The following is a 22,260-nucleotide window of genomic DNA, read 5'->3' as shown; positions in this document are numbered from 1 at the left end:
TCACTCTATTCGATTAAATATAAAACCATTAAAAAAAAAAAACTTAAAAAGCATTATGCACTCAAAACAACCTCTCGGATCTCCCTCCCAAGTCCTCATTAATTATACTGCTAAATAGCTTCAGAAAACAATATAATTCCTAATCAGTACACCATCAAAATGTGATTATCAGGGGTAATTGTCCAAGACAGTCCTATTTGTGATGCTCCCCCAGATGAATCGGAGGGAGAAATGTGGTTAGAATTAATGGGAGCTAAACTTGAACCCGCCTTTCAAGACGACAACAGAGACAATATAACTAAATGTTATGTTCAGGTCACTGTGTGTGTAGATGATCTACCTTGGTCATGTATGGTGCTGAGGGAGGAGATGTGTCATATGTAAAGTGTAGGCTAGTAGTCACCTGAGAAAGATTTGTTTGGCTTTCCTCTCATATGTAGCTTTTGAATGCCAATGTTGCAGCATTACGCCTTGTCATAGCATTACGCCTTGTCATAGCTTTACGCCTTGTCATAGCATTACGCCTTGTCATAGCTTTACGCCTTGTCATAGCATTACGCCTTGTCATAGCTTTATGAATTGTCATAGCATTACGACATGTCATAGCATTAAATCAAATCAAATTGTATTTGTCACAATGCTTCATTAACAACAGGTGTAGACTAACAGTGAAATGCTTACTTACGGGCCCGTCCCAACAATGCAGAGAGGAAAAATAAAAAGAATATAATGAGGAATAAATCCACAATGAGTAACGATAACATGGCTATATACACGGGGTACCAGTACCAAGTGGATGTGCAGGGGTACGAGGTAATTGAGTTAGATATGTACATATAACTAGGAATAAAGGGACAGATAGTAAACAGCAGCAGCAGCGTATGTGATGAGTCAAAAGATACAGTATGCAGATATTCCAGGTAGCTATTGGTTAACTATTTAATTAACTATTTAGCGGTCTTATAGCTTGGGGGTAGAAGCTATTCAGCATAGCATTACAACTAGTCCTGGACATTCCTGATTCATAGAATAGCATTTTGACAGTCACAGTACGTTGTCAGGCACTTTGTAGCTCAGCATGTATTATGAAGTCAGACTTTGGCACCATGCTGCAGTGGCTTCCATCCATATCCATGGTCCCTTTATCCTCCTCTGCTCTCTCTCTCTCTGCTTATATGGTGCACATACAGGACCCTGTGACTTCAAACAGTCTGGGGAATCCAATGCATGTTGAAGTCATTCCCCTCAATCGGCACTGGAAGCCGTGTGTAGCTGCGTGTGTGCTGCAGGGGAATTTATCTGGCCATCTCTCCTGGCCAGGCTGTAGATTCAGAACGGGCCTGGGTTTGTCCAGCAGTGCTTGTGGGGACTTTGAGGCACAATGTGTGCTCTCAGGGTCTACCCTGAATCAGCCCCTATTAAAAACATACAAAGAGACCCTTTCAGGTGCTGGCTAGCCGCAGCCGTCAGACCGCCAGCCTACAGCCCCTAGTCCTCAGCCACAACACAGGCCAGCCAGAGGAGAGGAACATCAAAGGCCCCCATCATCCTGTCACTTAGCCATGTGGAGGTCACTGGGGTCAGACCACTACCTCTCCACCTCTCTACACAGTGACGTTCTGTCTGTCTGGTAATGTGGCGGAGAATGTGGAGAATTTGATTTGAATGTGTTTTTTGAGGGAAGGAAAGATCTTGAGAGAATGAAATTGTGAAATAAAGTTGTTTGATAAAGCAGGATAAAACAAAAGACCTTTGTAATGCAATATCAATGTAAATATTGGGTAAATAATGCCTTTGCTCTCCTATTCATCTAGTGCACATATGTCAGAGTCAAGGCCCGCGGGCCACATCCGGCCCGCGAGAAGGTTTTTTACGGCCCCTGGGATGATCTTGATTTATTATTAGAACCGGCCCGCAGACCGCAGCAAGCCGGCAGCCCGCAGATCTTTTACACGCACCAATACTACATTTCCCACAATGCAACGGTGACGCACCGAGCAGTAGGCTGCTTCATTTCAATATTTATTGGCACAGCAGTCGTCAGCATCACAGTAAAATTAACTTTCAGATACCCATCAAAAATGGCAAAACGGAAGGTGGACACTGAGAACCGGGGGTTTCAAACAAGGTGGGAGTCGGAGTATATGTTCACGGAGGTAGCTGGAAAACCTGTGTGTCTTCTGTGTGGAGAAAGTGTGGCGGTACTGAAAGAGTATAATCTGAGACGACATTATGAAACGAAACACGCGGACAAAAACAAGAATATGGACATGGAACAAAGGCTACAAAAGGCAGAGGAATTAAAACGAGGCCTCAAATCTCGACAGGCTCTGTTCAAAAAAGCCAAATCACAAGGCCAGGCTGCTGTCAAGGCCAGTTTTATTTTGGCAGAAGAGATCGCTAAATCAGCCCGGCCATTTACGGAGGGGGATTTCATCAAAAACTGCATGATTAAAGTTTGTGACGAAGTTTGCCCAGAAAAAAGGCAACTCTTTTTAAATGTGAGTCTGAGCAGAAACACCATTGCCGAGAGAGTAGACCAGTTGTCCATCAATCTAAAAGAGCAGCTTGTGAAAAAGGGAAAAGATTTCATTGCATATTCCTTGGCTGTGGATGAGAGCACCGACATTTCTGATGGTGCCTTGAATACCGGTTTCTTTCATTTAATGTTCATGTTATGGGGATTTTTATATAAAGGAAATTTGTCTTTTGTGTCTGTTGAAAATTAAAGATTACTGACAGAGCCATAAGAAAATATTGCTTTATTTATCTGATCATATTGGAATATATTTGTTAGGTTTTCAGTAGGTTCAATTAGGTTCACTAGACTATATGCGTCATTTAAAAAATTTTCAATGAACATTCGAACAGTCCGGCCCTCGGCTTGTAGCTAAATTTTTTATTTGGCCCTCCGTCCATTTGACTTTGACACCCCTGATCTAGTGGATCAAAGTAAGGGTCAGGAGGTTTACCTTACGACATCATCTGACCAGTAAAAAACTCCTGACCCTGGTCATGCTGTAGACACAGGTACCTTTGTGATGAGGATGACTGAATCCCACTGTATTTCAGCTCTGCCATATTTGTTACCCAACTAATGTAAAGTCAATAAACTCTGAATGAGTCAGTTACCCCATGTTGGTTCAGTCACAAAGTCCTTGACCTGGCCTGACTACAATGTCCTAGTCCCACACCCCATATCCCTGACAATAACGATTAAGGACAGTGTACTAAGCGGCAGGCTACAGCAATCTGCCATAGACCTGACCACTCACTCAGCCTGTCAATCAATCAATCAGTCAGTCAGTCAGTCAGTCAGCTAGCTAGGCCTGATTATAGCCAGCTTTTCTCTGGCTTCCAACTCAGCCTGCCAGATGGTGTGGCTACTACAATGGCAGAGCACAGACCTGCCTAGGCTAAAGCCGTGGCTTAGCCGTCGTGCAACAGTTCAGCTGTGAAAACCGCAGTGGGAAAACAGGCAAAATGTCACTGAGCTCAGCTGTAAGAACAAACAACAAACGTGGCTGATTTGTCTTCTCCAGAGTGTGTTAAGCCTAAACAGTTAATAGTGTTGAGATGGGGACTGTCACTGTTGAAAGGATGATCAGAAGTGTCACCACTTAAAGGTGACTGACACTGACAGGGAATTCAGTTAGACACAAGTAGGTTTCTTAATGCTGTTTAGTGCAACATCAAGTTATCTGGTGTTGCGTCATTTTGCTCTCTTTACTCTTAGGAACGGCATTTTAAAATGCAAATGACACACCCATCTGTCCATCCATGGCTAGGTCCTTGTCTGTGTCCCTGTCTATGTCCCTGGCTATGTCCTTGGCTTTGTCCCTGTCTATGTCCCTGTCTATGTCCCTGGCTAGGTCCCTGGCTATGTCCCTGGCTATGTCCCTGTCTATGTCCCTGGCTATGTCCCTGTCTATGTCCCTATCTATTTCCCTGGCTATGTCCCTGACTAGGTCCCTGGCTATGTCCATGGCTTTGTCCCTGGCTAGGTCCCTGGCTGTGACCCTGGCTTTGTCCATTGCTATGTCCCTGGGTATGTCCCTGGCTATGTCCCTGGCTATGTCCCTTGCTATGTCCCTGGCTATGTCCCTGGCTAGGTCCCTGGCTAGGTCCCTGGCTATGTCCCTGGCTATGTCCCTGGCTATGTCCATGGCTTTGTCCCTGGCTTTGTCCCTGGCTTTGTCCCTGGCTATGTCCATGGCTTTGTCCCTGGCTTTGTCCCTGGCTTTGTCCCTGGCTATGTCCATGGCTTTGTCCCTGGCTTTGTCCCTAGCTATATCCCTGTCTATGTCCCTGGCTTTGTCCCCGGCTATGTCCGTGTGATGATTTGGAATTCGCCTTCGTTTATCAAAGTCTGGGCTTCTCTCCCTGCTCCACAATGGTATTCCTCTCCTGAAATGTCACAGTGGTTTCATCGCTCCATCTCTTTGTACTCTGACGTGTAGGCTTATTTTCCGCTGGGTCAATGGAGGGAGCCCTATCCTACACAATCTCCCTAAAGGTCCAACTCTCAGTGGATGTGCTTTTTACCCGGAATAGGCCAGGGAGGTAATGCCATTGTAGTGATTCATTTGGAAATCAGGATTGAGTAGTAGCATATTGATGTAGGCTATGGGGTAAAAGTCTCTGGTTTGCATTGAGAGAAATCCTTATTTGGGACAAAAATCGAGGCACAACCGTATCACAAGTCCCATAGAGACATTGAAGCAGAGGCAGTCAGTCAATACTCTGCCTCAGTGGATGCACTTCTGAACCTCCCCAGCGCCATATGTACCCATTCAGTACCACAGTGTGTGGTGTACCACATGCTGTAGTGGGAAGGGACTGGGGTATGATCCAAAACCCACTCGTCTCCTCTTGTGTCACTGGCTCTAAACCAATCCCCCCTTCTTCTTCCCCCTCTATTTGTGTGTGTACGTGCGTGTGCAGGATGGAAGAGACGGTGCGGACGCTGCTGCAGAACCAGGGGGTGCTGGAGCAGACAGCCGTGGACACTGTGGACATCATGAAGGCCTACAAGGTAACACCGCACTGCCCAGCACTCCTCCAACATGGGCTCTCCTTCCTGCTCTTTATAAAGCCAAAACGTAGAGGCTTGTGTAGGAGAAATGCTTTGTTTAGTAACACATAGGCCATGCATTAGGATAAGTTGTTGTTATTGACCATCAATTAGGATCTGCCTTATTATATATATATATATTTTTTTAGGGGCTAGATCAGCTTTAATATTGCAGGTATATTGTAGCTTCCATCAATGTAATTGTCTGCATAATTTCAAATTCCCCATATACATATATTTTTTAAAATATATATATTTTTTATATATATTTTCCTGTATTATTTTCCCCTAACCCTACCAACCCTCCCCTAATTGGAGTAAACTAATGGACAACAACACTTACGCTTCTACTTCCAGCTTACATACTATATATATTTTATGGATACAGTATATTTTACAATAGTTATATTTTGTTTGTTTTTAGTCCCATCCTTCAGCTCCACTTATTACTTAGGTTCTGTTCTTGGCAACCAAACTGGTTGCTATAATTAGACTTATTAGCGGTAGGCCTATAGTAGCCTGAAACTTTGTGTGTTTGTGTGTTATGTGTACAGCTACTGTATATTTTTGTGTGGATTTTTGTTTGTGCTGTTCCTTAGATACTCAAGGTATCTCACATAACTCTTATTGACACAGAGTGTCCTTTAATTGTCCATGTGTAATTAAATTCATTTAATTATGCCAAAGTGACCTTTCAAACAACATCGTAGGAAAAAAGTGGAACTGTGTGGGCTAGAAGTAGTTAGGTTGTGTTACTGTTAGGTAAGGTTGATAAAGGTCATGTAATTACAGTTCATGGAGATCATGTCTTATACTCATATGATTCATACCACATTTAAAAAGTCATTTATCTTAAACTTTTTCATTTCCAAATGTGTTAACAATAAGTAAGTGAATTCACCGAAGTGCATTGCACATATCTCTCAAATGCAAAACTTTATACTGACTTCTTGACATCAGTGATGAATATGCTACATCATTATAAAAGATAAAGCCACTCATTAGCATGGTGGGCATGCTATGCCTTTATAAACCAATCATAAATGGTCATGTGTAACAAATAGGCAGGAAGAGTAAAATATGTGCGTCATAACAGGAAATGGAGGTATGGCGGTATGCATTCCAATGAGCCTAATACATGCATTAGCTACACTTATTCGGGGTAACCGTAGGGAGTATAACTCTATGTCTGAATCCCAAATGGCACCCTATTCCTTATATAGAGCACTACTTTTAACCAAGGCCCATAGAGTATATAGCACTAGGCATAACATTAATAGGGTTCCTTTTGCAGTGCAGCCTCCCTCTCAGTTGTGGGCCATATTTCCACATAGCCACATACCCTGTGATTATTCAAATGATGGGTATTTTACAGAATAACAGCAGCCCCAGAATTAATCAACCTGAGTGGATTATTAAACATGGAATTAGAATCTGTCGACGTGTGCCAGTGGAGGGGATCAATGTTGCTCTAACTTGTGTGAACGGATGCAGCAAACATTCACGTATGGAGAGAGACACATGTTAGGTTACTGAGATGACTGTACCTACTGTAACCAGATGTTCAGCAAGCAACCAGACATAACAGGACTTTGGTAATAAGAACAAGCTCTCAATGAATGGTACCATTACTGGGGGAGAGATATTGATCATATTCATTATGCACCAAACGGAAGAAAACTGACTCAAATAGGGAGGGACGACCTGGACTTGTGAAACAAGAAATGCTTAAAACTCTTTACTACAGTGTGCCCAAATGAATACGACCCTGGTATCAATGCGCCTGCAAAACAAAAGAATCAAACAAAGTAAGATTGGGAAACCACCGGTATGTTTTAGCCAAGACTGGAATAGTCCTTTAAAGTTCAAAACAAAACGTAATGCTAGTTGTTGCCAAGGACACCATTTCCAATTTATGTTCAGGAGGGAGGGACGACTTGTTTTGGATGCATTTGGATATGGCGGCGCTAGCGAAAACTCAACCTCATCTATCAATGTCTCCAGCCATGGCTGCCTGCGCCCACCGCGCTACCCTGAAAGCCTATCATCAGACTTGACAATCAACTATCAAGGGGGGAGAGAAGGATTGAATGAAAAATGTAACAAAGGTGCACAGCCATTCATCCGGCGATAACGACTGAAGGCTTTGGGGAGATTTTAAGGAAAAAATTGAGGGGGAAAGTCCATTTACTTGCATTGCAAAGCTCATTGGCTGGCTATAGGCTTGTGTTGAGGTTTGCACGACATCTAACTCCCAGCTCAGTTGTAGTTTCATCCCCCTCTGGTCCTTGATCAGATTTGGAATAGGATGGAGATAAGAGTGTTTGTGAAATGGATGTTGCAAATTAAAGGGTGGTGACCTCCTCGATCGGACTAAAGCCATGCATGCCGAGTATTTAAAGGTGTCTCAATCTCTCCTATTGAAATGTACCTACATTTAGGATTCATGGCAACTACCGTATATCACCCCAGGAGCAGCGTTGGTTTTTAAAGCACATTCAATGCATAAAGATAAATGCCCAGTTTAGTCCAGTGAGGATTAAGCGTTTCATATTATCGGAATATCGCTTTGTTTTGGATGCAGGAAATACATCATGAATCCCCATTGGTAGGGTTTTTGTATTAAATTGTAAGGAAAATGGTGTTTGGTGTAAATACAGTATATTAGCTTTAACAACATTAGCAGCCTATGCTATGATTCTCATATGTCTCAATATCACATACAAAACAACATGGTGTACTAATTTAAGACCAATAATAATTTATTTGAATAGTAACATCCGAGTGAACAAAAATTCCCTCCTTGACTTCTAGGATAGTGTGAAAATACTTAGAATAACTGACAGACGACACATGACATATCCTCCTTTACCAGTACTCTGTATCCTGTGTTGAATGTACAGTACCTAATTAGCTAGTCAATGTCAGGATGCTGTCTCGTCTGTGAATCTCCTGGTGAGCCATGCCCAGCGGGCCTGGGGATATCAGGGACCCCATCATTTTATTGTGTTCGCTTTTAATTTCCGCCTCTGTGTATTAGTGTCACAGCTAGAGACTGAGGCAGGGGGAGAAAGGGGGATGTGGGGTCCCCTATCGGCAGACAAGATAGAGAGGTCTCAAGGTCACTGCCACTCTTTGGAAATACAAGTGAAATGCGATTAGGGATTAGGGGATGTTTTGGAGTCGTGTTGTTGAATCGTTTTATTTTTCTCTTCCCCTCTCTCGCTCCTCTCTGTTCTCTCGGTCTTTCTGTTTATTTTTCTCTCTCTCTCTTCTTCTTCTCCCACCTTTGTCTTTCTCTCTTTCTTTCTCTCTTTCTCCTTCTCACACTCTCTCTCTCTCCCTTTCTCTCGCTCTCTATCGCTCTCTCTCCCTCTTTCCTCTCATCTGTCTATCAGGATAAACTCTCGGAGGAGGTGCAGAAGACGCGTGACAGCCTGGAGCAGAACGGCGGTGGTAGCGGCCCACTGCCGTCTTCTGGAGACCCTTCGCTGCCCGACATCGGCAGCATCAGCGGAGCGGAAGAGTTTCAGGACCAAACAAAGCTCCTTCTGGAGCGTCTGCGCACCCTAGAGGTACGGTTCAAAAAATGGCTCCGCCTCTGTTCTCTTCTCCTCCCTCCTCTTTTTCTCCCTCTGCGACCAGGCTCTCCGTTCTGCTGGTTGCAGTCTGGAGCATAATGGTCTTATCAAAGTCTCGTGTGCTCTGCTGTTTGAAGAGCAAAGCACTCCACCGAGGGCCCAGGTTTTGGGTCTTTGTTAGTTTCCACATCGCTCCACCATTGTTCCAGTGTGTGTTCTGTTCTCAGCATTAGCAACAGTTGAGTCAGAAATCCATTTTGAGTAATCCTTCTGATTCTGATTGTTTCCGACCATACAGTACACCCACTAGACTGACACACCAGGCTTTCAGATCTCCTCAGCAATTAAAGGGGCTAAGACTATTAAGACTTAATCGAATTACGCTCGGAGACCCACCTAATCATTTATGAAGTGGCCCTGGCTGATGCCGCGAGGGTCTGTGGCTAATGTTAAAATACTTTGAGCGTTTGATCGAGCCCCCCCCCCCCGGAGTGCCCAATCGGAAGGGTTTGGTTTTGCACTTTTAGGACTACTCTATTGGCCCATTGCGGCCAGCCAAGCTCAACCAAGCTCAATCAAGTGCAGAGAAAGTATTTGAAAAAAACAACAAATACTACTTGAACCCAGGTCTTCTCCTCAGCCACTATGGACAGCTCAGACATGAGAAAACCTGCCAGAGACACAAAGACCCAAGAAACTGGCACGTTCTACAGACATTATTAACGGTGACACTAACTCCACACTGACAGAAATTGCAGTTAAGGCTAATTACAACAAAATGCAGTGTAATTGCTTGTTGCTTTATGGCTCCTCTATCACTGTACAAGTTATCTTCCCTGCAGTCAAAGAAAATAATGGCTGGCCTGTCTCGCGATTTGTCGCATTACCCCAAAAAGCTACATTCTAAATGAGTTTATCGAAAGTTATCTGCCATTTTCTTCCATCCACCCGCATCTGTGATGGATGCTCCTCCAGAAGAGAACCGGCTAAAACAACGGCGAGGCAATACATCACTGGCCTTTATTATGTGTAAACGGGGGTGACACTAAGTAAGGGCGCCCATTTCTATTTCCCCCCCACCAGCCAAGCCCAACTGATATCATTAATTATCATGGTGGGCATGTTACACCTTTATAAATGGTGCTTATTTTAAGCTTAGATTGAATCCTTTTGAAAAAATCCATCTTGGAGAAAAAAATGGGTATTCTTTTCACAGATGTTTGAAAGATCGGTTAAAGGTCGTTGAGTGAGTAGACATTCGATCAAAGGACAAAATGAGTTGGGATTCATCTCGAGTGGACATAGGATGGAATACAAGTTACCGCTACAAATTATATACCTATAACGAACTCATCCATTCCAGCTCAACTCTCAATGCTTCTAGCTTTCCACACAAGCAAGTGTTGTAGAGACTCCATGGTAAGAGAGAGCACCAGAGCAAGCAAGTGACTGGGTCTTGGGTAACTGTCTGCAGTTTGAGCAAGTGTGCATGCCCATTGCCCAGCCTTGTGCTCATGCAGCTTGGTTGGCACAGTTGGCACCCGGGTGCCAGGGAAAGTAGGCCTGGTGTACAGGCGTCACAGAAGGACAGCTGGCACTCTGGTCTCAGTGCAGGGCTGGCTCTAACTCCTGTTCAATTACAGACAGAGTGAGAACTGACTGAGGTGCAGCCAGCTCTAGCCCTGTCCATACCCTCCTCACCCCAATTCAAACCTACTGTGAGCCAGAAGCAAAAACTCCTGTTGTCTATAACGCTGTTCTCTAGCTACCGGTAGTTACCTTCCATTGAAGTTTAAAAGTAAAATGCATTTATGATTCTAGTCGCTAATCATGGGGACTCTGCAGGAAAAAACTACCTGGATGATCAAGCATGTATTCTATTCTATAAAAAGCAACTTATAATGGCATGCATCATTTATATGTTTCAAAATCTATGGCAATAGCAGTTGTAGTTGCTGTACTGTAATTGTAGCAGCTGCAGGAGCAATACATTGACAGGATGTGCTAATATAAATACATGTTTATTATGTGATTTAGTTGCTATTTTCCTCCCCAATCAAAACGTTTTTTCTGATATTTATTTAGTTTAGCATTTGTTGATAATGCATCGCAGCCGAGCACTGCATTCATTCACACTAATATTGATTATGCCTACCTATTTTTCTGCCAGGTTCAAATAATATTTGTATTGTTAGATTATGTCTGCAATGTCAAACATTCTCCATGATGTTTTGCAATACAGGATGGTAAAATAACACTATAATGAAAGTATTTCAAATGCTTTTAGTGCAAGCAGAAAACGTTCAGCATTCATCATGCATGCTTTTTGATGTGTGTTTATCAGGTACTGATAGGTTCAGTTTGATGGAACTAGACATATTTTTCACATACTACCCAAATCAACAATATTGTCAATATAGCACGACACTTCCCCTTTCACCAACCCCTTGTTCCATAGAGAAAGATGATTCAACCTGTTACTACCCACACAAAGAATATGATAAAAACATCAGAAAACATGTTTATATGCAACCTTTGGGTGATTATGTGCCTTCACTAAAAACTTTTACTTAACTAATATTAATACTTACTAATAATACTTTTTTATTTGTAAAGGGCTTTTCATGTACATCTCAAAGTTGCTCTTTTGTTATAGCTCTGTGCCATTTCGATTAAGGCAGTGGAATATGTTAGGTGCAATTATTTGGCCTGGGTTTTAATCAAAGGCTGGCTGTTTGTACTAAAGGGCATGTGGCGAGAGGGGCGAGCTAGCCGGAGCGATGTTGACAGCTTCTAATATGGCCTGCCTGGCCCGCCTGCATTTGACAAACTAGAAAAAGAGGAGATCAATAGCCCCTCTCCCTTAAAAGGTGAAGCAATATTCACGCCCCCCCCCAAAACAAGAACATATTCACATTAGCCCATTCTAGCCCATTCTACGTAACTTCTTACTTGTACCTTTAAAGTTCAAGATCATAACTTCAATCCCCTTGACCTTTCATTGCGAGATACTTCTGCAGGTTTTTATTAGTTGGCCCCGGTCTTATGGTTGACACCTGACCTTTTCCACCTCCGGCGAATCCTCTCTTGTTGTTATCTTGTTCTGTGGCAGCGTAGTCTTGCAGTACAAAACACAGATATGATTTGTTGCATCAATAGTCTTTCATATGAAAACAAAGATTGGAGAGACTACAAATACCTTTGGAATTATTTTCATTGGACACATATGCAGTATCATTTCACATCTACACTGAACTAAAATATAAACGCAACATGTAAAGGGTTGGTCTTATGTTTCATGAGCTGAAATAAAAGATCCCAGAAATGTTCCATACGCACAAAAAGCTTATTTCTCTAAAATGTTGTGCACAAATTAGTTTACATCCCTGTTGGTGAGCATTTCTCCTTTACCAAGATAATCCATCCACCTGACAGGTGTGGCATATTTAGAAGCTGATTAAACAGCATGATCATTACACAGGTGCACCTTGTGCTGGGGACAATAAAAGGCCACTCTAAAATGTGCAGTTTTGTCACACAACACAATGCCACAGATGTCTCAAGTTTTGAGGGAGAGTGCAATTGGCATGTTGACCGCAGGAATGTCCACCAGAGTTGTTGACAGAGAAATTGATGTTAATTTCTCTACCATAAACCACCTCCAACGTCGTTTTAGAGAATTTGGCAGTATGTCCATCCGGCCTCACATGGCGTTGTGTGGGCGAGCGGTTTGCTGATGTCAACGTTGTGAACAGAGTGCCCCATGGTGACAGTGGGGTTATGGTATGGTCAGGCATAAGCTACGGACAATGAACACAATTGCATTTTATCGATGGCAATTTGAATGCACAGAGATACCGTGACGAGATCCTGAGGCCCATTGTCGTGCCATTCATCCGCCGCCATCACCTCATGTTTCAGGATGATAATGCATGGCCCCATGTTGTAAGGATCTGTACACAATTCCTGGAAACTGAAAATGTCCCAGTTCTTCCATGGCCTGCATACTCAACAGACATGTCACCCATTGAGCATGTTTGGGATGCTCTGGATCGACGTGTATGACAGCGTGTTCCAGTTCCCGCCAATATCCAGCAACTTGGCACAGCCATTGAAGAGGAGTTCCACAGGCCACAATCAACAGCCTGATCAACTCTATGCAAAGGAGATGTGTCGCGCTGCATGAGGCAAATGGTGGTCACACCAGATACAGTACTGACTGGTTTTCTGATCCATGCCCCTACCTTTTGTTTATCTGTGACCAACAGATGCATATCTGTATTCCCAGTCACGTGAAATCCATAGATTACGGCCTAATGAATTCATTTCAATTGACTGATTTCCTTATATGAACTGTAACTCAGTAAAATCGTTGAAATTGTTGCATGTTGCGTTTATATTTTTGTTCAGTGTATGTCAATCAGCGTAGATAATTATATGTTGATTGTTCTATAACCGAAAAAATGTATGCACTCACTAACTGTATGTCGCTCTGGATAAGAGCGTCTGCTAAATGACTAAAATGTAAAAATGTAAAATTACTGTTTGGTAAATTACTCATAAACAAGTCTGATGCATATAAACTGTCTGAATTGCTTTTAATGACAAGCTCTCAATGGATTTCAGTTGTCACTAAGTGTGTTTTATTTTGCTGTACAGGAGGAAAACTCAGCCTTGGCCATGGAGAATGAGAGCCAGAGGGAGCAGTATGAGCACTGTCTGGATGAGGTGAGTAGTCCAACCCTCACTCCAACCCTCACTCTATTCACCCAGCCCTGAACCTCAGTGAGGGAATCCTATTTTTCACCACACTAATGATAGCCTACATTTGACATTTTAGTCATTTAGCAGACGCTCTTATCCAGAGCGACTTACAATTAGTGAGTGCATACATTTTTCATACTCGCCCCCCATATGAAAAACAATTGTTATTTTCTGTTCTTTCCTATTCTGTGACTTATTATGAGTTGTATTCTTTTCTAGCTACCTTTAGCGACTTTCTCTAAGATCTCACTGACGGTATTGATCAAACAGGTTACAAACACTGCACTATTTTCCAGTATCCTTCTCTACCTTTACTGACTTTCTTTGAGATCTTTCTCAATGCACAAATGTCCTGCTGTCAAATTCTATCAATGCAATTCCAAAGTAATTCCTCTCCAAAGGAAATGTGATTATGGAGAAAGAGGTACTTGGCGTTCCGAAGGTGAACTGTGTTGTGGGAGAAGCTGGGTAAAGGGTGGCTTGAGGGATCCGAATGACAGCAATTAATGAGCTTGTTGGCTCGGCCCGCACGCTGAGTCACCCTGAGGGAAGGCTGGAGGCCCATGGGTGCCAGAAGGGACAGACTGGTTTAATACACTGTGGTGCCAGCTACTAGGGCTTATATGACCTGAAATCTGGGCTCTGGTGCCAGAGGGGGTGGGGAGGGGGGAGACGTAGATGGATGGTGGGACAGAGAAAGACCGAGAGAATGAAAGAAAGAAAAGGAGAAAGAAAGAGAGAGAAAGGGATAGAGAGATGAAAGGAGAGTTAGCAATACTTTAGCTCTGTTGTTAACAGTCCAACCGTGGTAGGCAATTGCTTTGCAATGCTCCAAGCATACTGTATGAAACTCTACACCGTGCTGTAGCTTTGGAGGTTAACGCCTGGGGTGGGCCCAGACCAAATCCCTTTTCCACTTCCGTGCCCTCAAAAAGCCAGAGCTGTTCTGTTGTCTGGTCTGGTGTTGTGTTGCCCTCTGTGGGCTCTTCTGACGGGAGCTAGCTCACTAATGAGCATGTTGTGATGTGGGAGTCTCCACAGCTCTAACAACTCTGCCGATGGGCTCAGGGCCATTGGAAACTGTAGAGAACGCAGGGCTTGTTTCGTAATGATACAAAAATAAAATAAAAACATTGTGGAAAATTGTCTCTATATAAGAAGAGTGGTGGTTGTTTGGTATGCTATTTGGGCTGGCCACTCACGTTAGGATATCTTTTAGGGTTCCACTTGGTAAACATGGGCAAATGTCATGCTATTGAAAGGCTGGTAAAAGGAGTCATGCCACATGTGGCAATGCATCAGATGTAATGGACTGTTATGCCATGACTTAAACTATGAATGCTCTATAAAGCCTTTATAAGTTGTTGTTTCATTTATCAGTTGTTGTAATTTAGATTCTAACTTGAAGATCATTAAATATTCTTGGAATTAGTGCCCTTCAGTTTTACAGGAGCAGCTCTGTATCACTCCCCACAGGGCTCAATCACTTCATCATATCTCCCGTTATTCAATAGAGGGAGAGAGGACACCTCTGAGAAAAAGCAAATGAATGCTTACAGTGAATTAACGAGCAATCAATGGGCTGTAATCAGAGTAGGAGTCGATGGGGCATTGCGGTCTAAACTCAGAGAGTGGTAGGGGTGTGAGACACTCTGCGGCCAAAGCCCAGGCACAACAGTGCTTTAGCCCGTCACTTCTTCTCTTAGACTGCCCGCTGTGTCACAAATGACACCCTATTCCCTATATAGTGCACTACTTTGACCAGGGCCCATAGGGTCAAGTGGGAGGGGATAGGGTGCCATTCAGGACACAGTCCCCTACTCTCCAAGCCACTACATCAGCCCTGACACTGCTGTCAATACTGGATCAACAGAAGACAATTAAACATCATGAAGACATGCAGCGCGTCAGGCTCCAAACTGTTCTGCTTCGCCGGGCCGCTACTGGCCTTCTCTGCCACCCTGCGTCAGATGTATGATGATTGGGCCCATTAGGAATCAACACACTCCTCCAAGGGAAGGCAGACGGGGGGACAATGCTGTAATGTATTGGGATATCGTGTTCACTAAAGCCTGTAATAATTTTGTAAGCGGTCGGAGTGAGATAGTGCAGCGTCGGCATGCACAGGGCAGGGGCAGTTTAGAGTTGAGGGCGTGGGTCAATTGGGACCATTTTCTTTCTTTCTTTCTTTCTTTCTTTCTTTCTTTCTTTCTTTCTTTCTTTCTTTCTTTCTTTCTTTCTTTCTTTCTTTCTTTCTTTCTTTCTTTCTTTCTTTCTTTCTTTCTTTCTTTCTTTCTTTCTTTCTTTCTTTCTTTCTTTCTTTCTTTCTTTCTTTCTTATCTGGGTGCCATAACAGCCACCATATTATAGTCAGTCACTAAACAGCTTGCATAAAACGTTTGGATAATTCTTGTTTCTTTTTTTTCACTCTGTTTTAGGTTGCCAATCAAGTTGTGCAGGCACTGCTCACCCAAAAGGTAGGAGTCTGGTTTCCATAGCAACTGTGGGATAAAAATGTCTCAGAATGAGACTATTATTAGATCCAATTATGTTGTTAGACCTGTATGCAATACAGTAGCTCAAAACGTAATCTTAACATTCACTTTTTGTGAGACACTTCTCACTATCTCCTGTTAACTAATCAACTTTTATGGTGTCCATATTAGGACAGTCACACATGACTGGAAGTTCACACCTCTGTTTGTAATAACTCTCTCTCTCTGTTGTTCTTCCCCATGCAGGATCTGAGGGAGGAGTGTCTGAAGTTGCGGACCAGAGTGTTTGACCTGGAGCAACAAAACCGGACCATGAGTGTCCTCTTCCAGCAGCGAGTCCGACCCGCATCAGACCTGCTCCTGCAGGTAGGAACCTGTCCACTCATCTAGTCCCAGAACCACTATAGAACCTCCTTGTCCCAGAACAACTACAGAACCTCATTGTCCCAGAACCATTATAGAACCTAATTTTCCCAGAACCAGTATAGAACCTCATTGTCCCAGAACCCGTATAGAACCTAATTGTCCCAGAACCTGTATAGAACTTCATTACCCCAGAACCACTATAGAACCTCATTGCCCAGAACCAGTATAGAACCTCATTGTCCCAGAACCACGATACAACCCTACAGAGCAACTATTGACCATGACTCAGAGGTGCCCGACTGATGGAGTTAAAATAGCATTTCACTGTTATTAGTTTCAGTATTAGAACTATGTTGTTTCTTGTATTCAATATCGTTGAAGGCAACAGTGTGGGTGTAAGGACAATTTGCTCACTTCAAACTTCTGAAGAGCAGCGATATTAGATCATCCATCTTTTTGTGATGGCGATGTGATCCTGAGTCCGGGGTCTGTGATATCATCATCACTAAAAAACTATGTGCTCATGAACCATCCAGCCTCCACGGGGCTGCGGGGCTCAGACAAGATCATTTGAGAAAGTACCCAGACTCGCGTCATCCATCCTGGGCTCTCTCGGGGGACGGTAAACCTCTCAACCAAATTACCTCTAGCGCACCAGACCTTGTGGCACGTTACACAGATATAGATGCTAGAGAGAGGAGGGGGGGTGGGTGTGTGCCCGTGTGTGTGTGTAGTCTGCCGTGAGTAGGAATGCACACTTACTGTAACTCTCAGAAATAATTTACTCCAGTCACTGCAGAGAGAGACAGAGAGAGAAATATTGACAACAATGTCTGCTATAAAATGGCCTCATGGATTTTCCTTAATCTCATTTCCCGCAATGGCCGTCCAGCTCTCGTTACCTTAACTCCTTTCAGAGTGGTGGGTGGAGGCTCTCAGACTGCCACAGTGTAAGGGAGGGAGATGTGGGGTGTGAGAGTGAGCACAGGGGGATGGGGTACATGGGACCAGGGCACGGACAGATAATGAAACTCAGACTGGTCTTAATGAGGACATGTGGCACAGAAAGGATGGATGAGAGGAGCTCAGGGGAGAGCTGAGTGCAGGTACTATACAAGTCAACACATCCAGGTACAGAAACAAAGAAAGTTATAGTTGAAGAATAACTTTTTTTATTGTTGACAAAATCTGAAAAACAAAAGCCTCCAGCACATTGGTATTCTTGAATAGTCCACAGACCATTTTAATGGATCTCATTTAAGCAATGTTTCGATCAATAGACCTTCATCCCAGTTTGTTCAGTTGTTGACAAAATATATAAATGAGAATGGCAAAGAGCGCGCTGACGACAATCCTTTATCTACTTCAAGTTCAGGAGAGAGTATGCCCTCTGTCAGTTGCCCTCTGCTAGCAACTGATGTGGACATATGGATAATTGAAAGTCACAGTCCACATTGTCCAGTGAAGGGTGCAATTTTGTGGCGGAAGGGAGGCATTTTCGTCGTCCCAACAGATTGAGCAAAGCTGTGGATGCACTATTTTTCTCCCAACTAAACCAGGGCATGGATAAAGTGAAATGTGCAATTGTTTATTAACTATTTGTAACTATTTAATAATATTTAGATTTAATAAACCAATATGTATGTTCCGGTTATAAGAGTAAATGTTAGCGTATTCAGTCTTTTCAGTAGAGCATTTGTTTTCAATATACAATGTGATCAACAGGACTTTGAAGAGAGCAATATACCGTACATCTATTTGCTTGTGTAGCAGGAGCCTCGGTCAATGTCCCAAATGGCATCCTATTCCCTGTATAGTGCACTACTTTTGACTAGAGCCCATAGCGCTCTGGTCAAAAGAAGTGCACTATGTAGAAAATAGGGTACCATTTGGGACACAGCCTCTGGCTTTTCACAAGGGAGTATGCCAGGAATGAGGATTTGTAGCAAGACACTTTTTCAGCGGTGAGGAAGTGAGATTTTATTGTGTAGGAGGCGGAGAGATTTGAAAGATTTATTTCCAACTTTATGTCCAACTGATGTCTGCCAGCATATTAAACAACAAGAAAATAATTGACAGTTGTGTAAGCGATAGCTAAATCATACGTTATAGGATGCTCTTTTGTATTTTTACATTGATTCCCCGAACAGTCATTCATTTTATTGAAAAGCTCATGATTCTTTCACGGTTGTGGTTTTGTCAATATGTTTCAGGTTGTAAACCTTGTTTCTGTTTCTGAAATTAATTTCTCTATAAAGGTGGCTGTGACAAAGGTGACTAGTAATACAAGTGCTGAAAGAGTATATGATTGATTGAGTCAATTAAAACATGGGTTTGAAATCAGTATGCTCAACCCTTTCCCCTGCTACTTATTGTGGATAATTTCTCTTGAAGTAGCCTAATATTTTGCCCTCTAAAATGGCTGCGGGTAACCTTCTGGTTTGCATGAATTACCTTTATACCATAACCTACCATCAAATAATCATTAGCGACAGTAGAGCTACACTTATTAATATTTCCTTTCAGTCAGAGAGTGTCAGGTGTTTGGCTGTTTTTATCACCCGCATTGGTATTTAATTTCTACTGTTCTGGGAGTCGGTAATTAAATGTGTTATTGGCCCCTGGGGCCATCTTGAATTTCCCTGATAACAAATCACTGCTCTCTATTGAGATTGTGATTAGGAATACTGGGAATATGCTTGACCTACTGTCGCTTCATGTAATGTGGCATTTCATACGCTTCAAGGCTCTGTTTGCTGCAGTTCGGCCAGGTGTTTAGTAAGGTGTGTAAGTAGTGAATAATAATTCCCTCCTTCCACTTATGCAGCCTTATCAAAAGTGACAGGCGAGTGGTAATTGAGTTGTCAATTATCCGTAAAAGTAGGTTCTGGTTACCGTGGAAACTTCCCAGGCCCCTCCGGCAGGACATAGTAGCTACGCAGTACCATTCAGTCATTTTTGCCGTCTGAATTTTGATGGACTTTTGCACTATGGTTCCCCTCAGTGTTGCCTTTGCTGGGGTTTTGTTAACTGCATTGTCTGTACAGTATTCCTATTCTGGTTCATTTCTCAGTGTAGTACAAGACACATGTTTTGTCATAGCTTAGCCAATTCACTGCTATACGTTACCTGTATCCTCTGACTAAGGGAAGACCAAGCCTTGAGTGCAGCATCAAACGTAGATCAGGTAATAGGCAGTAACAGAGAAGGTGAACTCCGTCAGTGCGCCTCCGTCCTTGGCTAGATCACACTTCCACCCGGTCAGGTACAGTGAGGCTAGGCTAGCCCGGAGAGACACAGAGATGGGGGAGCTGTCCGCCCCCATGTCCCCCTCCCTCTCCACACCCCTCCCCATCAGGGGCCTTGTGACACTATTGACTGAATCATTGATGACTGTGCTGAGGAGGTGTAATCCTGCACCCCTACGATAACATCAGCCCCCCCTTCTCTTCTCCTGACACTCAACCACTCCCATCCCCCTGTGTGGACAGCCTATACCCTGGAGAGGAGCGATATGGCTTCAGAGAGAAATACATTTATATTATGGGCTTTATGGTGAGAGAGACGCCATCTGGCATGTAAAGTCCACTGTAAAGGACAACCTGGACTGAGTCAGCTACAGGGGAAGAATTCTCATCTACATATAAACTGTAGGTCATAATGGCAAGTTAAGCGGTATTCAAGAAAATACTTGGTTTAGAACAACCTGTAGTAGGTATATTTTGCTCCATTAATTCACAGTAATGTACATGATATGAATATGATATGCATATTCAACTACAAATAAGCAGAACATGTGATTTAAACCTTTTCATTTAATTGCTGTCACTTACCTTTAATTCTCAATTTTAAGTCTTTGCATAAATGTGTAAGCAATAAACAATAATATATTTTATATAAAAATGTGATTATACCTAACAAACTAATTTAAAACTATTTAGCATCAAATGTGCATCAACTGTGCAAAAAAGTATTAAATACAATCGATTAGTCTCAACATGCTGTTTATATACTGTACTACGTTCCCATTTAATCCAGTTTAAACAGCTCTATCATTATTTCTATATTTCATAAATTAACTCACGATGGAGAACAAGAGAGCACATTGAGTCTAATCCTTTTCCACATCCCCATCGATCGCGACCGCTCTTGACCAAATCGACTTGGACCAAGTTATAAAATATGGAGCATTCCACCGAGATGACCTCAAAGGTTCAGAATTTCCCAAAAATAGTCCAACTAGACTATCTGCTGTGAAAGAGAGTATTGATACCATATCCCTCCAGGTCCCTGCTAGCACACAATATGCTGTACAATACTACAGAACCAGACAAGATGTAATGAGAACATTACATGGTCACCATTTATGAAAATAAAATAAAATATATACTGTCGAAATTGAGTGTATTATTTGAAACAATTAAAAACAAAGTTTTTCTCCAGTTGCTGCAGATATACAGCACTGCACGATGGGTTGAGAAATTTCAACTCAATTGAAATTGCACATACTCACACACACAGACACACACACACGTTTTGTTCTTCTATCCTCATGGGGATGTAACATTGATTTCATTTTATAATCCTATTTTCCCTTAACCCTTACCCTTACCCTAACCCTAATTCTAAACCTAACCCTAAACTAAACCCCTAAACTTAAAATAGCCTTTGTCCTCATGGGGGAGAATATTCCTCATTTTACTATCCTTGAGGGGACTTAATGGGATTTTATGTCCCCACAAGGTTAGAAGAGCCAACCCACACACACACACACACACACATCAACATACTAACCAATTACTTGTACAAAAAGCCATTGGAAATCAATATCATTTAATTCATTGGAATATTGCCATTATAGCCTATCATTGTTTAGCTGGTCTGTAGGATAGAGTCACAGTGTCCCCTTAAACTCAGTCTAAATGGGGCTGAGATTACGGAAAGAGAAACAAGAGGGAGGATTCATTTGGCACTCTAGGGAGATAAAGTGATCATCTAAATGTGATTTATTTCACATCTCCAGTTTACATCCATGTTCCCTTAAACTAGTTCCAATTTGCACTAATTTGCACATATACAGTGCCTTCAGAAAGTATTAAGACGCCTTGACTTTTTTCACATTTTGTTACGGTACAGCCTTATTCTAAAATGTATTAAATTGTGTTTTTTTTCTACACACAATACCCCATAATGACAAAGCAAAAATGGGTTTTTAGACATTTTTGCTAATTTATTACAAATGAAAAACGGAAATATCCAATTTACATAAGTATTCAGACCCTTTACTCAGTACTTTGTTAAAGCACCTTTAGCAGCGATTACAGCATTGAGTCTTCTTGGGTATGACGCTACAAGCTTCGCACACCTGTATTTGGGGAGTTTCTCCCATTCTTCCCTGCAGATCCTCTCAAGCTCTGTCAGGTTGGATGGGGAGCGATGCTGCACAGCTATTTTCAGGTCTCTCCAGAGATGTTCGATCGGGTTCAAGTCCGGGCTCTGTCTGGACCACTCAAGGACATTCAGAGACTTGTCCCGAAGCCACTCCTGCGTTGTCTTGGCTATGTGCTTAGGGTTGTTGTCCTGTTGGAATGTGACCCTTCGCCCCAGTCTGAGTTCCTGAGCACTCTGGAGCAGGTTTTCATCAAGGATCTCTCTGTACTTTGCTCCGTTCATCTTTCCCTCGATCCTGACTAGTCTCCCAGTCCCTGCCGCTGAAAAACATCCCCACAGCATGATGCTGCCACCACCATGCTTCACCGTAGCGATGGTGCCAGGTTTCCTCCAGACGTGACGCTTGGCATTTAGGTCAAAGAGTTCAATTTTGGTTTCATCAGACCAGAGCATCCTGTTTCTCATGGTCTGAGAGTCTTTAGGTGCCTTTGGCAAACTCCAAGCGGGCTGTCATGTGCCTTTTACTGAGGAGTGGCTTCCATATGGCTCTTTACTATAAGGAATTGATTGGTGGAGTGCTGTAGAGATG

The 22,260-nt window shown here is 42.8% G+C and overlaps 1 protein-coding gene across 4 annotated transcripts in view; it reads left to right on the top strand.

Annotated features, from left to right (window-relative positions):
- Positions 1-22,260, top strand: part of LOC311112342 (nck-associated protein 5-like) — a 162,404-nt gene that overhangs the window by 110,212 nt on the left and 29,932 nt on the right. For all 4 annotated transcript variants that reach the window (XM_084155406.1, XM_084155407.1, XM_084155408.1 and 1 more), the window contains 5 exons: positions 4,945-5,035; positions 8,473-8,649; positions 13,315-13,383; positions 15,858-15,896; positions 16,161-16,280. In XM_084155406.1, the coding sequence (XP_084011532.1) occupies positions 4,945-5,035; positions 8,473-8,649; positions 13,315-13,383; positions 15,858-15,896; positions 16,161-16,280 (496 nt within the window). The remainder of the gene's footprint in view (positions 1-4,944; positions 5,036-8,472; positions 8,650-13,314; positions 13,384-15,857; positions 15,897-16,160; positions 16,281-22,260) is intronic.

Source organism: Coregonus lavaretus (genome assembly GCF_964263955.1).
Source record: "Coregonus lavaretus genome assembly, chromosome: 38".
Taxonomy (NCBI): Eukaryota; Metazoa; Chordata; class Actinopteri; order Salmoniformes; family Salmonidae; genus Coregonus; species Coregonus lavaretus.
This window is presented reverse-complemented; position numbering and strand designations above follow the sequence as displayed.